We start from the raw sequence: 15688 nt of genomic DNA, 5'->3' as shown, positions 1-15688 counted from the left end.
CGTCCTGGACAGGCCTGTGTGTGGCGTCCCTTAAAGCTCTGACATCAGTTTCACACCATGTGAAATCTCTCTTTACATGCTGTCCTCTCAAATCCATGGCTATCCCTATTTTTTTAGGAAGTTTTGCAATTTCTTTTGGACTGACCCTTGGTGGCATTACCCCCACATGGAGGTTGATGGTTAGTTTCTGCTGGACAACTGCATTTACGATTGTCTACTCATTAACCTTGCTTGACATTTTCAAAATGTTTTAAACTGTTTGACTTTTTTTTGTATATTTCAATATTGTGTTAATGTCTATCTTAGAATCTTTATTAGAAAGCTTTGTGTTTGAATGCATGGTCTGATTGGTTGCGTCTGGCCATTTGTATGTATATGTATTTTCTTGTGTATACTTCTCCATCTGTCTCGTCTGTTTTTTTTTTTTAAGAACCCCCGTGAAAATAAGAGTTTCATCTCAAGGGGCTCATCCTTTGCAATTTAAATAACACAGCCACATATTTTCACATTAATAAATATCTTATTGTTTCTAGATTGTCATTAGATGCCAACAGATTATAAAACTTTGAAACAGATTACTCTTGTCAACCTACCTTTCTTTAAAATAAATGAATTACTGAAATAAACTACTTTGCTGATGATATTCTGATTTATTTTTACGGGCCTGTAGAATAAGGAGTAAAATCTTGAAACAAAACATTTTCCATACTTATCCACACCTGAAAAATGTTAGAAAACAAATTCTCACTTTTTAATAAATAATAATAATAAAAAAAGAAAACATACCAAGTTTGTCATCTCTATGTTGTCTTGCCATTTTTCACAATGTAAAATTCACTTTACAACGCAGTTTAGGAAAACACAACAAAATGTCATACATTTTAATAAGTACAGGTAATATTTACAGTTTATGTACACAAAGAGACACTGCCAACTTTGCTATCACAACCCCATACTTTTATAGATTAGGAACTATTTACAGCGTGGAAAAGTTCATATGTTGATTCTGAAATACATAATATTTCTTTAAAATGATACTCAGTGGATTCAAGTAGACGTGCCTTGACACATACTAATCTATGACGATGGTATACGGGTATGCAGGAAACACTTAAAACGGGTGCATCATGGTCTGGGACACTGAAGAATACTTTTTTTTTTCCCGCCAACACACACACACAGAGCATCAAACACATACTGTACAGGTTGATGGTACGAGTCCATGTAGTCTTGTCTGCTCTCCCAAAGCTTTACACATTCATGTTTGGTCAACAGCATTGAGCGAGAGCAAAGCGATCGAGGGCCGTCTGCTGTGCGTCTACGTCACAGACTTGTTTCTCCCGTAGGTTCTCGACTTTTATCTCACCAACAGAAAGTAAAGAGGACACAGAAAATACAATGAAAAAGGCATTCTCTGTGCCCAATCTCACTTTGTCCAAAAGCGACTGAAACAGAAAGCAAGAGAGAGGACGTTTCATATTTCCATCCAATCTATCCTCATACTGTAGCTTAATCACTTTTATTACACTACTCCCTTATAACCAGAGCCATGAGACCTGGAAAAACCCACTAAAACTTCAGGCGCTGCTCCTCTGGGCTTGAGCCACAGTTCATCCCGACTGCTGGTGGTTTATACATTAATGGTATCTGCGTTCGTTCGCTCTAGCTGACCGCAGCGGCGCTCTCTCTCCTCCCCTGCTTCTTCAGCAGCTGGATCCGGTTGTGGACGTAAAACTTGATGGCCCTCCAGTCCCGCTGGTTGCTCACCAGCAGGGGGCAGAGTTCCAGGCAGCGCTCGCAGTCCGCCTTGGCGGGGACTCGCAGCTCCAGGAGGTTCTTGTTGAGGTGCGTCTCCACAGCTACGCGCTCCGCCTCGGACCAGGGCCGCTTCAGCACGCCGCGTTTTCCTACGGGAAGGCGTAAACCAGGGCCATCAACACAAGCTCACATTAACCTCTCGAGTCGTGGGTTGATATTGACAAACGTACCTGATTTAACTGGAGCAGGTCTCCTTTTTTGGGCGTTAGCTACAGGTGGGCTGACAGTGGGCGTGGGAACGGGTGCGGGTTTCTTCCTCGGCGGCCGGCCCGGGCCTTTCTTCTTTACCATCACCTCCGTCTTCACCTTGACATCTTCCTTCTTTTCATCTGCCTCCGAATCTTCTGAGAACGAGTCTCCCGAGTTGCCCGACATCACTGTTTAAAAAACAAACCTGAATGTGACTCTGCTGCGGCATAGACTACTAATGTCAGCCTAAACATTTGATGTTGTAAAATAGCTTAGGCTTGTATTAAATTCCTTATTGCACGCACGACACTGTTGCTGCACTCCTTACTGATGACCAAAAGTAAATATGTAGCAAATAATGCAAATGCATAATTTAATCATGGTCAATTCTGATCCTGTGAGGCCTTCAAACAAATAAAATCCTTGACAAATAAATAAGCATAGCTAAACGCAGTGCAGAGTTACAGGGTTTCAAGGTGAATGGAGCCGTATTTAAACTTGTTATCTTGTATATAAAAATTAAAAAAAAAAAAGTTAAGAGTTTTAAAAACTATTCATGGGGCAAGGATTCAATGAACAAAAGGCAGAGTTTTTATTTAGATTTTGTAGAATCAACTGGTCTGCAAGTCCAACTAAGAGCAGGATTACACCCCGGGAGCGAATCAAATGTCTTATTTATTCGCATTGTGTGCAAAAGTATTCAGAACTCTGTAAGTCATATTTTGCAGCAATGTTAAAACCATAAACATCCATGTGTCTTAGTGGGCTTTATGTGATAGACCAACACAAAGAAGAGCATAATTATGAAGTGGAAGGAAACAAATGTGTGTTTTTGCATCTTGTCGCAAACTTTCCATAGGATTTGGGTCGATACCTTGACTGAATTGCTGACATACGGGAAGGGGGACCTCTGCATCGGTCCTCAGCCTTCTGCAGACCCTAATGGCCATCTGAACAGTCCGACCCGTCGCTGGTGCCATGCACCTGAACCAAAGGTCTGGATCTCCTGTTCAGCATGAAGTCAGGTTCTTCTGAGCCCTGCTACTGACCCAGTTATGAGATTCAGGTTTTCTGGAGCAGATGCATTTCAACTAGTTGCAGGACACCGGCCTCAGTGTCTCCATACGTCCTTCCATAAACACCCAACGGCTTCCATGTCTTCGCTCACTGTCCTTCATGTTTTACTTACGTCTGTGTGCTCCGCCACATCTGTTTAAAATGATTGCCTTTTTTTCTACCCATCATGCCATTAAGCGCTGCTGTTTTTAATCACCCTTTCCTCCAAGCCAGCTGGTTGGCAGCAGGGACACACCTCTAACATGTAGGACAGCGAACCACAAGATGATGAATAACACTGTCCAACATGGCTGTTGGGAAAATACAAACATCTTTCGACAATGACGTTCTTCTTGCCTCTTACCGATGCTTGCTGCTCTGATTAATGCTTTCCTTGCTGCCCTTCATGTCTGACCCATAGATCTTCATGAAGCCGTTTGTTCTCCAACAAACGCCTCAGAGCAGCAGGATTTATAGAGATTAAATCACGCAGGTAGACTCTATAAGCAGGCCGCTTCTGAAGACAGCAGGCTGAAGTGGATATTATTTAGGCGTAAATGCGGCAGAAAACAAATGCACATCTCACTTTAGTAAAAAGCATTTAAATGTTCCTAGCACTTCATAACCATGGACTACTTTGTCTATTATAGGGGTGTCAATACTTTGTCATCTAATTTGCACATTTGTTCATACATTTGTGACTCAGGCTGTAGGATAACTTTTTCCAAGACAAAAAAAAAAAGAAATTATTAAAAATAGTTAAATGTGTTTGGAACTTAAAGTTACCTTTATAAAACGATTCATTAATTTTAATACAATGCCGGAATCCACACAAAACAAACTGTACCAAAACATGAACTAGGTGGAAAAGTGATTGAAGCTGTGTGTGAATCAAAAATCAGGGAATTATTTTAGAGCAACAGTTTCAGATACGAAAAAAAAAAAAAAAAAAAAAAAAAAAAAAAAAAAAAAAAAAAAAAAAACAACCAGTACTTTAAAAACTATATTTACGCGACAAGGCAGCTGCAGAGGTGGTGTGCCTGTAAGACAACGCTGAGGAAGAATGATAGCAGCTCCTGCTACTGCCTCAATACAGTGAATCCAGAACGACTGATGCTTTCAGTAAAGCCGGCATTAAGACGTCGGTAAAGTCACTAAGTATAGCAACAAAGACGGGCAACACTGGACTGTCGTCTCTAGTCGTCCTTCCCTCTTGAGAGCAGCACAGCAGCCGGACAGGATATAGAAGCCAGTGTTGGTTTTTCAAAATAAAGTACATTGAATGTTTCATGATATTTTAATTTATTTCAAACTCTGATTATGGTAAGTAAAAGTGGGCAAATATAGGCTATATATAAATAATATAGCCTATATTTCACAATTAGAACCCCTCATGTTAATTTAATTTGGTACATATGCTCTACACATGTAAATCTTTCTGATCATGATGTCTTACTATGCTTGTGTTTATTGAATTGCAAGAGTTATCTAGTTGGTTGAAAAGGTTTTTGTTTAAAAAAAAAAAAAAGAACCTTTACAGGCAGCGATGGGTTGGAAATAATTAAATAATGAAATTAGGCAGAAACGAATGTAGCGTAAAACAGAGACAGATGTACTTTCTTACCGTCCAACTCGAGGCAAATGTCCTGCAGGCTCATCCCCTTGAAAAGCACGCCCTCCCTCTCTCCGTAGAGAACGACGCGTCCGACTCGACTCATCAGCGCCGGGTCTCGTTTGATGGAGGAGCAGCTCTGCGTCACGTGGTACTCCTGCTCCAGGAAGTCCTCCAGCCGCTTGACGGCCGCTCCCTGCGCCTCTCCCTCGTCCAGCAGCAGCAGCTGGGTGAGGATGGCCACCTGCCGCCGCACGCGCGTCGCCGTCAGCGCCCCGGCGTTCTTGGCCCCGCTCGCCCGGGCCAAGTTCCTCAGGAGGTCCGTGCCGCGGAGCGGGGTGGCAGGCGAGTGGTACGGCCGGGAAAAGACGTAGGGGCTCTCGGGGTCCACGCCCACGTTGGGGCTGGTGCGGAGAAGCAGGTCCAGGCAGGACTCGCAGTGAGGCGGCAGAATGAGGGGCTGGACGCGGCCGCGCTTGCCCAGGACGCCCGCCCGCGGGAGGTGACACAGGACCTGCCGCTCGAAGGGGGACAGGAAAGACTCCATGGCGGAGGGGGCGCTGGCGCCGGAGGCGGCCTGCGGCGTGGTCCGGCCGCGGTAGTCCTGGATGGTGAGCTTGGCCACCTCGCATTCCCGGTGTCGGTTGTAGAGGATGAGCAGGGAGAGGCTGGAGTGGCAGAGGAGGCGCCAGGCCTCGGCAGAGTGAGGAGACCGAGTCAGAGAGAGGCAGGAGGAGTGCTGCTGGTGGCGGAGGTAGTTGATTAAACACGACAGGGAGGAGAGCAGGGGAGACATGTGCGGTCTGTGTGTGCTGGGGGTAAAAAGATGGGAGAAAAAGCTTTTATTAGAAACTTTAAAAGACAACAAACATGTTTCTGACCACAGAAAAAAAAAGAACTCCCACCACACCTTACAACTTCTCCGTTCTTCTGTGGCGCGTTGTCTTCCCCTCCGCTCAGCTCCAGCTCTTCATCCGGATCGATATCCGGCTCCGGGGTGGGAGGCGGCAGCAGCTCCTCCTGGGTCCTCTCCGCCTCCACCTTCTGCTGCTCCTCGTGCTTTTCCTTCTTCATCCTCCGTCCTCTTTTTGGGGCAGAGGTCGGAGGCGGAGACGGACTCTTCACCCGAGGGACCAGCGGCGGCGGCGGCGGAGGCGGAGACGACAGCTTCGCCGCCGGCAGCGGTAAGCCGGGGCCCTTCTTCGCAGCAGCGGCGGGCGGAGCCGACGGCGGCGGCGAAAGAGAGAGGGAGAACGAGACGTTGCCGGTGCTGGAGCGCGTCGCCGGCGACTCCCTCTCCCGGGAGAAGAGCGAGGGCGGAGCCGGGTTGGAGGCGGAGGACTGCGGGATGGCGAAGGAATGGCCGTGCGTGGCGGAGGTGGAGGACGAGGAGGAGGAGGGGTGTGGCGCGTTGCCGTTGGAGGAGCTGTGCGAGTGCAGATGGGCCAGCTCCATGGCGGTCCTGACCTCCGGCTGGTTGCCGTGGTACTTCTCCAGGTGGCGCGCCAGGGAGCGGAAGTGGCGGCCGCAGTACGGGCAGTGCTGCCGCCGGCTGACCGCGGCGCCGCCGGAGCTGCCGATGTTTATGTTGATGTTATTGTTTATGTTGGTGGTGGGGTGCGCCAGGGGGCTGATGGGGCCCTGCGACCGAGCTGGGGGCGCCACGGGCCCCGGGCGGGAGAAGGAGGAGCAGGGGCGCCCGGGTCCCCTGGAGGAGGCGGGCGCGCTCTTCTTCTTGGAGTCGACGGCCGCCGGCAGCTTGCGCTTCTTGCGGCGCCGGAGCATGCGGCCCCTTATCTCCTCGATCTCCTCCTCTTCGTCGTCGTCGTCGTCATCGTCGTCCTCCTCCTCTTCGTCTTCCTCCCGGTCGGAGTCGCTGGGCTCCGAGTGGGTGAGCGGGGAGGAGGAGGGGGACAGTGACCAGGAGGGGGTGAGGTAATCGGACACAGAGAGGGACAGCGGGTGAGGGCCAGCCTCTTCCTCCTGGTTACACAAAAAGACAGAAAAATAATAAGAAAAGAAAGAACCGGAGTCAGCTTAAAACTGTCCGCTGTGCACAACTAAACTACATCGGGATGAAGTTGGCAGCTTTTTTATTGTTGTTTGTGATTTTCTGAGAGCAATAATTAGATAATCATTTTGATAACAGTTAACGAGATTATGATAGTGTATTTAAAACATGCTGAAAATATGCAAAAAGTAATAAAATGTGAAATTAGGACTACAGCCAATAACATAATTCACTTCAAGCAGCATAATATATTATTTATGCGTTACTGTTTCTATAACATTGATATTACTATTAATGTTATGCTTATTGTTATTAGAGCCAGTCACGGTCACACCTTTTTTTCTTTTACATGCGCTGATCGACTACAGTTTCCAACTTTGGCTGCTGTCATTTACTAAATGATGTCACATATAAATAACAGTCTGCAGCCTGAGCACACGAAGCTTTTTAAAAATATTTTATCTGAAAACATTTAAGCATCAGAACACATTTAAAGAAAACAGCAAAAACAGGTAAATGTGCTGTTTATGTTAAATTGCAATTATGCAAACGTAACCAATTTTTAACAGCAAATCTGTGACCAGCAGCTTCTTCCTTTTTTCTTTTATTTGGTCATTTTTAATTGTTGCGTTATTTGTAAACATGGTCATTGTAAAGTTTCAGGAAATCAGAACAATTGCTGTCTTGTATAAAGATGTTTGGCATTAAAACATTTTTAAATTCTGGTATCAGGATTTATTCAAATTCTAAATTTAAAAATATCATACTTTTCAAGATTATAATTTTCAGGGTTTTTTGGTGCAATTTTATTACATTCTGTATATTTAAGTACATATGTAGAATATACACTTCATTTGACAGAAATGTATCTTTAACAAGGCTCTACATCACCTTTTACACACACACACACACACACACAAGACAAGAGACGAAAATACAGCAAAAGAAACCCAAAATACACATAATGAAAAAACAAAAATATAAATAAAAAACTCATTACCTGACTAATTAAATGTCTTTGCTGTTGAGGTCTGTAGTTGTAGTACGAATTAATTACTTTTTTCTGTATTAACCTTAAACTGCTTGAGCAGTTTAGTGTCTTTTTATCTGTATGTTCCAAAAATCATGAAACAAAACTATACATAAATAGCTTTTTGAAGTGAGGGAATAAAGGCCACTTTGCTGCTTTTCTTTTAGCTTTTTAAATATGAATTAAGTCTATTTTAATATCTGTCAGTCCTGGACTTTATAGAATTTGTAAAAACTGATTGGACTTTCCTATAAAAAACAAATTGCAGCTTCTAGGAACAAACTGAATGAACTAAATATTGACGCTTAGATTCTGTGTTATAAACAGACAAACAGCATTAACAAGACCAGGGGTCAAGTTCAACCAGAATATAGTGTGAATAGTCCAAAAGACGTAGTGAAATAGTGTTTCGGGTGTTCGAGTGAGAGATAATGTTAAGATAAAGTTGTGAAGAGTACCATTCAAATATAAATCGATGTAAAAATCCAGCGTATTCATAAAGCATTAAATGTTTTTTATTGAACAACTGATGCTATTCAGTGGTTAAAATGTTTTTGCTTTAGAGTCATTGGTTCCCGCCTGCACATAAAAACATTTTTGGTATGCACTTTCAGATTTGATGGTAATTTCATTTTAAAATGGTTATATAGTCGGTTTTTGAAATATATGATGTACGTTGAAACCATTTCCGCCCTAATATTGAACAGCATCTTTACTAAGCTAGTTCGCTCTTTTCATTTAACAGAAAATGCTGAATAATGCCGTCTGCGCCTCTCACAACTCACCAGTGCGTTCTCCCCCCAGTCCGTCAGGCTGTAGTCCACAGTTATCTCCTCCCCTTTCGCGATGTCGCGGATCGCTATGACGACCAGCCGCACCTGGGTGCCGCAGTGGACTTCCCGAATCCGGCAGTTGGGGGGCGGGTGGAAGAGCACGGGACCCCGGACGCCGCTCGCGCCCTCTTCACCCAGCTCAGGAACGCTGAAAAAACAAAACAAAAAAACAAAAAACAAACATGAAGTGGGTTTAGCCACAAGAGCTTCAGAACGCTTCAGACAAACGTGATGAGGGTGGATCTTTACCAGAGCTGAGTGGGGTCAGACAGGTAGTAGGGACTACCAGGGGGAGGGAGGCGGTCTTCGGCCCCTTCGGGGTACGGGCCATCACCTGCCATCAAATTGTTTCATTACTGCAACTATTTTTGAAAGACGGAGGGTAGAACGGTGCGCGATGGATAAACAGAGGAACAACAGATGGCAAGTTGGATGTGGATCTATACCCGGGCTGTAGCTGTGCTCTGACATGCTCTCCTCCTCCTCATCTTCTGTTACATACGCTCGATCGCACACCTTCACAGGTGTCCCCTTCCTTTTTCTCCCACACACGCGGCTGTAAAAAAAATTATAGAGAAAAGCCTTTGTTTAGTGTACGGTCAGATAAATACAAAGCAGTGATTAAAACGCTCACTGTAAATATTTGTGGAGCTAGCAGACAAAATAAGGTGCGCCAGAGGAAAGCAAAGCGAAACCCCAGATCTTTATCCTGATTTGGTTTGAATAAAAATGCACCAATCAGGCTTTTATTGTCTCAGATGATTTCTTTATTTGTCTGACCTACTTCCAATGTTGGCAAATCCCGCCTTTCTAGAGAACTATTAACCGATTTTTGTAAACGTTGATTTGATTCAACAATTGACCGCAACAAGCACTGATCAACCGTCACAGAAAGAAAATGTGCTTCATGTTCCAACAGGAAATTAACAGATAACAAGATTGTCCCAAATATTTGTAACAAAAGCATCCATCCCTAACCTACATCTAATTTTCATTAGACTTGAAACAGCGCATCGAGGGACATGGTGTTTGCTCATGTGTTTAAACTCAAATAGAGGGATTCAGGTTCATTGCATTTATTGATCACGACACAAAACATTCTGATTTTTGGGGATTTGACTTGACAGCTGGGCACATCAGAGCTGACCAAGGGAAAACTGCCAGATTTCAATAACTGGGCCATTCACTGATGCGTTAAGACTTTTCGTTAAAAGGCTGCAAAAAAATATATACAGAAGTTAAATTTGACGATTAGCAGGATTACTAGTAAACAGTTATCCAGTCACACCCCTACCCTTCTATTTTGTTCCTGTAAACAAACCATTTCGTCAAGCTTAGTTGTGCATCATTTCCTGAACATATTCCATCCATCCTCTTAATTGATTATGGTTCTGAGTTGTGTTTGGATCCATTTGCTCTTATGAAATATGGCATATTATGACAAATGGTAAAACAAAAGCAAAACACAAGAAAACAACTTTGCTTTTTCACTTAAATAAACAGAAGTGTGCCATAAACGGCAAATCCGGCACCTTGAATAGACGGGATATTTTTCCATGCCTATCAAATAATATACTATTTACATTTATTTTTCCATTATTCCATTTCCATAATTACATAATTAATTTTCCTTCAACTTAAAATAAAGCTATTTTATGTTAAACCTATTTTGGTCAATGAAGTGGTTATTTTGTAACGTTCCACCTCAAGTCTGGCAAAAACAATAAAAAGAAAAACAAAGTAAATAAACTAGCCTGTTTTCAGAATGACAAATCTGTTGATACTGAACTGAAGAAAAATAAAAACAGGCCTCAGTTCAGTTATAATTGCAACGCCAGTGGGTGAATAAAACATGTCTTTTTTTTAATACCTTTTACTTGAAGTATAATAAAACAACTGATGCATTTCCATGTGCAAAATGGCTTGACCTATTACCGGTATGCAAAAGGGAGGCTACATAGTACGAAATCGGGAGACTGTTTTATTATAGATGACTAATGCAATCACAACCCTGATTACAATAAATCCACCTTTCTACAATTTTTTAAATATTTTTCCACCGTTTTCCCAGAGCTTTCTGAACTTGGTCGGCAAATCTACATAATTTACTGGCCTGACGGAAAGCAAAAGTCCAACCAAGTGGCCAGAAGCATTTTTGGAAAACAATCTGCAAAGCCATTGAAATATTATAGGCGACCAAATATCGCATCCAAGCAATACTTTGTAATTGCGATATTTCACATAATATTGCGAGGAAGCTTGCCATCCCAGTTGTAGTGTGACTCTAGTTAACCATTTTAAATATATTAACTAAAACAGCCAACAAATATGAATGTATAAAGAGCTTTTTTTGCTTGAAATTAAATAAAAATGAAAACACCTGAGGGATTTCCAATGCAAATCTGATTTGTTTATTTAGCTGTTGGTTAAAAATTGCAATAATAAATGTTATTATTCAACAACTAGTCATTTTTGGTCAAGTAAACTTGCAATTAAGGATAGCTTGATCAACAGCATGGCCTTATTTAACAGAAGACTGATGCTATCGATCTGCTGTCAACAGGATGCGACGAGTAAACGCGCTGATTGCTGCTAATGGTCGTGATTTTTTTTTTTTTTTTTTCCAATCACAACACCAATAGTGGCCCCACCCCTTCATTCAATCACCCAGACCGTGAGGCTTGCCATTTGAAAACGTTGATTAGCGCAACAATGCGTCCCCCTAGCCACTGAGCCCGGTGAGAGTCAACTGTTGGGATGCATTTTCTTGTGGTCAGCAACTTTGTTTACTCAACGCAAAAAAAAAAAAAAAAAAAAAAAGGTCTGTCAGTCGTGGGGTGCTGGGGACCACATTGTTGAGGGGTATGCTCGTCAACGCGCAGTTCTCGGAATCTGATAGATGTGGGAGACAGCTGACTTCGGGGTTTAAAGAGACGACAGATTCCTGCGGGGATAGTGCTAACGCGAATGCTAAACCGCAGCTAGCCCGTTAGCTTCCAGCAGCAAGCTAGGACTTCTTCCGACGTCTAAACAGCAGAATTAAACGCGTTCTTCCCCCCAATGCAAAGACAGCCGACTGAGAGGGAGACGCGTCCCTCTGATGTTCGCCGTCTGCAGCCTGTGAACGGACAAAATGCACTTTCCCTCCTTCGTTTTATGCACCACAACACCGAAATCATGCACGCGAACGCTGGCTCCTAACGTTAACTACAAATACGCGCACGCTCCCAGCGCGTGCGCATGTGGCTCTGGTGTTTTGTGCGGCGAAAACAACGGGCGCGCGACGACCCGCCGGTTCTCGCCGCCGCACTCACTCACCCCCGTGGCGGTGGCGGCTTGCTCCCATCACCGTCGCTGTCGAGGGTCGGTGGCTCCCGGTAGTCAAAAGGCGACCGTACGCTCTCCGCCATTAGGACTGCCTTCACTACCTCTGGCGCTCCGGTGGATTCCACAGCGCGCATGTGCACAACATCCTTCGAGGCTCTGCTGGTAAAATGGGGTGCAGGCAGCCCACCCCCTTTAAAGATGTGGACATAACGACTAATAATAATAATTTTTTAATTAAAACACGAAATATATCCTCAATAAAATTTACCAGGTTACAAATAATAATAATAAAAAAAACCCATAATGGTCTGAATAAAAATAGCATCACATTGAAAGTAATAAAAATACAACTGCAAATAATAGATCAAGGTGGCATCTGTTTCTAGAATAAAATAAAAATCGAAATCAAAAGATGTGTTGCCCTGTGATGGGCTAGTGACCTGTCCAAGATGTACGCCTGCCTCTGGCTCATTGCCTGATGGAGATGATGACATATCCCTGGGACCCTCCAAATGAAGGGATAGAATGAAAGAGAAAAAAAAATGGCTATTGAAAATTTCCACCTAACTAAAAAAATTGACTTAAAAAGATCAGTTAAACATGTCTGCCAAATATTTAGTATATTTAAGTAAACTGCTCCCTAATGGTACACCAAATGAAAAGATCACTCACCATTTGGCCTTTTGTGAACCTTGTGGATATTCTGGCGATGCTGTACAGATCCTGGGAATAGAGAGCATCCGTAGTATAGGGGATCACCAGAGCTGAAAGACAAACTGGAGCAGGACCTTCTACTTTTTTTTAAATAAGCAACATCTTTGAAAATGCTCCACACTCTATTAGAAAGCCACCCAGCCAACATTTACGGAGCAAATTTCATACCAAGTCCACACAGTAATGTCGGCTGGGCAGTGTAGGGAGGAGAGCACCGGAGTGTTTTGTGAAGATTTTCTTGTACCTGTTAAAACTCAGCTGATACATTCTGTACCATCTGAAGACATTGCAATGCCTTCTTTGGTACAGGTAATATAAGAGCATTACAGTAACCAAACCCTGAAGAGACAGGGTGGTTGAAGAGGGTTTCAGCATCCTTAATTGACAGGACTGGTCTGATCTTTGTTAATTTCCTCAGATGTAAATAGGCTGACCTAGCTACACCCTTTAAGTGCCGGTGAAGGGACAGAGTTTGGGCTAAACCTACTCGCATTTCTTTAATCAAGTTTTGAGTCTGTTGTAGTATTGAATGATTCAGCCACAGAAAAACTGTGTTATCATGATGTTTTAGTTTAGCTGGTTCCATAAGCATCATTTCATTGGCTGTTCTGATTGTTTGGGAAGTTTTTAGACAGCCACCTGCTGACTGCAGTCACACAAGCTTAAAGTCTGGTTGAATCAGACACATTTGACATGTTACAGGCCTTTAAATCTGGGGCTCATCTGCATAGAAATGAAAAGATGAAAGTTTCCTCCATAAAAGTACATATGAAACTTTGACAGTCCCCAGTGGTGTACTAGTGAATGTGCTATTTAACACGCACTGAAGTCGTAAACCCACTTAAACACCTTTCTTGAGTCGCCTAAATGATTCGGAGGTCTATTCAGTTATACACTCATATTCAATTCAATTCAATTCAATTCAATTTTATTTATATAGCGCCAAATCATGAAACATGTCATCTCAAGGCACTTTACAAAGTCAAGTTCAATCATATTATACAGATTGGGTCAGATTATACAGATTGGTCAAAAATGTCCTATATAAGGAAACCAGTTGATTGCATCAAAGTCCCGACAAGCAGCATTCACTCCTGGGGAACCGTAGAGCCACAGGAAGAGTCATCTGCATTGTACATGGCTTTGCTGCAATCCCTCATACTGAGCAAGCATGAAGCGACAGTGGGAAGAAAAACCACCCATTAACGGGAAAAAAAACCTCCGGCAGAACCGGGCTCAGTATGAACGGTCATCTGCCTCGACCGACTGGGGTTACAGAAGACAGAGCAGAGACACAACAAGAGAAACAAAAAAGCACAGAAGCACACATTGATCTAGTAATCTGTTCTACATTAGATGGTAGTAGCGGGTGAGCCGTCTTCTCTGGATGATGTCACAGTTAACAGAACGCCAGACCAGGTGTACCTACTATGAAGAGAAAAGAGAGAGAACAGAAAGTTAAAGCAGAAATGACAACACATAATGTATAATTGAAGAACAGTAGAACTCAATATAGTGAGAAAATTAGATCCTGATATACTCCAGTAACCTAAGCCTATAGCAGTAAAACTATAAAGGTGGCTGAGAGTAACATGAGTCACTAGTTATAATTTTTGTCAAAAAGAAAAGTTTTAAGCCTAGTCTTAAAAGTAGACAGGGTGTCTGCCTCACGGACCAAAACTGGGAGTTGGTTCCACAGGAGAGGAGCCTGATAGCTAAAGGATCTGCCTCCCATTCTACTTTTAGAGACTCTAGGAACCACCAGCAGACCTGCAGTCTGAGAGCGAAGTGCTCTGTTAGGAACATACGGGGTAATCAGAGCTCTGATATATGATGGAGTTTGATTATGAAGGGCTTTATACGTTAGAAGAAGAATTTTAAATTCTATTCTTGATTTAACAGGAAGCCAATGAAGGGAAGCTAAAATTGGAGAAATATGATCCCTCTTGTTGATTTTCATCAGAACTCTTGCTGCAGCATTTTGGATCAGCTGAAGGCTTTGAACTGCATTTTGTGGAATTCCTGATAGTAAAGAATTACAATAGTCCAGCCTTGAAGTAACAAATGCATGGACCAGTTTTTCAGCATCACTCCTGGACAGAATGTTTCTAATTTTGGCGATATTCCGGAGGTGAAAAAAGGAAACTCTGGAAACCTGTTTAATATGGGATTTAAATGACATGTCTTGGTCAAAAATAACACCAAGATTTTTTACTTTATTACCAGAGGCCAGTTTAATGCCACCCAGATTAAGTGATTGGTTAAGAAGTTTATTTTTTGAGGACTCTGGCCCAAAGATTAAAACTTCGGTCTTGTCAGAATTTAGATGCAGGAAATTTAAAGTCATCCAGCTTTTGATGTCATCAAGACATGACTGCAGTCGAAGTAACTGATTGGATTCATCAGGATTTATGGATAAATATAGCTGAGTATCATCAGCATAACAGCATATTCAATTAACTAAAATGTGTTCTGATGAAGCTTGATTGTCAGATGAAAAGTACCTTATGAAAATAACAACCTTTAAGCAGGTATTAAACATACTTTTCAATAAACCCACATTACTGTATTAAAATTTTTTATAAAGGTCTGATCTAATATTGTAATCTTAAGTGTCATGTCTTCATTTGTTCTGAGCAGAAAAGCATCCTAATCACCAGAAATAAAGGCTGGAAAACACCAGTCAATGTGTAAATAGTGTACATAAAGACTTTTAACTTTGTGAATCGAGTTAATAAAATACGTGGAATTTTCAGTTATATTCAAATTTATGAAATGGACCTCTATATAGTAATATATTCTTTCAAAAGCACAAAATTGTAGCAATAAAGCAAACGCTGTTGTTGATTCTGCAACCAATGATAAAATTGCCACGCTTCAGAGGAGCTTACTTTGCTTTAGAAAATGAACTTTGGCTTTGTGGACTTTGATTTGTACCAGCTTGAGTCAAATATTCAAGCAAACAACAAGAATGTTTTTGAACAAAATGATGATCTTCTGTTGTTTTTTGAAATGTAAATACCAACTTCATTATTGTGATTTTTTTTTCATCATGCAACTGGTTTCCCGCCCATCAAATGAATAATGACAAACTATTG

The 15688-nt window shown here is 42.5% G+C and overlaps 1 protein-coding gene across 1 annotated transcript; it reads right to left on the bottom strand.

The window, feature by feature from the left end:
* Positions 1-635: 635 nt before the first annotated feature.
* LOC105922257 lies at positions 636-12380 on the bottom strand. The gene is made up of 9 exons (XM_021313924.2): positions 12317-12380; positions 11868-12032; positions 8996-9105; positions 8799-8883; positions 8502-8697; positions 5586-6658; positions 4688-5487; positions 1989-2195; positions 636-1907 (listed from the first exon to the last, which is right to left on the bottom strand). The coding sequence occupies exons 1-9, from the start codon at positions 12346-12348 to the stop codon at positions 1663-1665; spliced, it is 2913 nt and encodes a 970-aa protein (XP_021169599.2). The 5' UTR covers positions 12349-12380; the 3' UTR covers positions 636-1662.
* Between the last annotated feature and the right edge of the window lie 3308 nt (positions 12381-15688).

This window comes from Fundulus heteroclitus, chromosome 14, assembly GCF_011125445.2.
Source record: "Fundulus heteroclitus isolate FHET01 chromosome 14, MU-UCD_Fhet_4.1, whole genome shotgun sequence".
Classification (NCBI taxonomy): domain Eukaryota; kingdom Metazoa; phylum Chordata; class Actinopteri; order Cyprinodontiformes; family Fundulidae; genus Fundulus; species Fundulus heteroclitus.
This window is presented reverse-complemented; position numbering and strand designations above follow the sequence as displayed.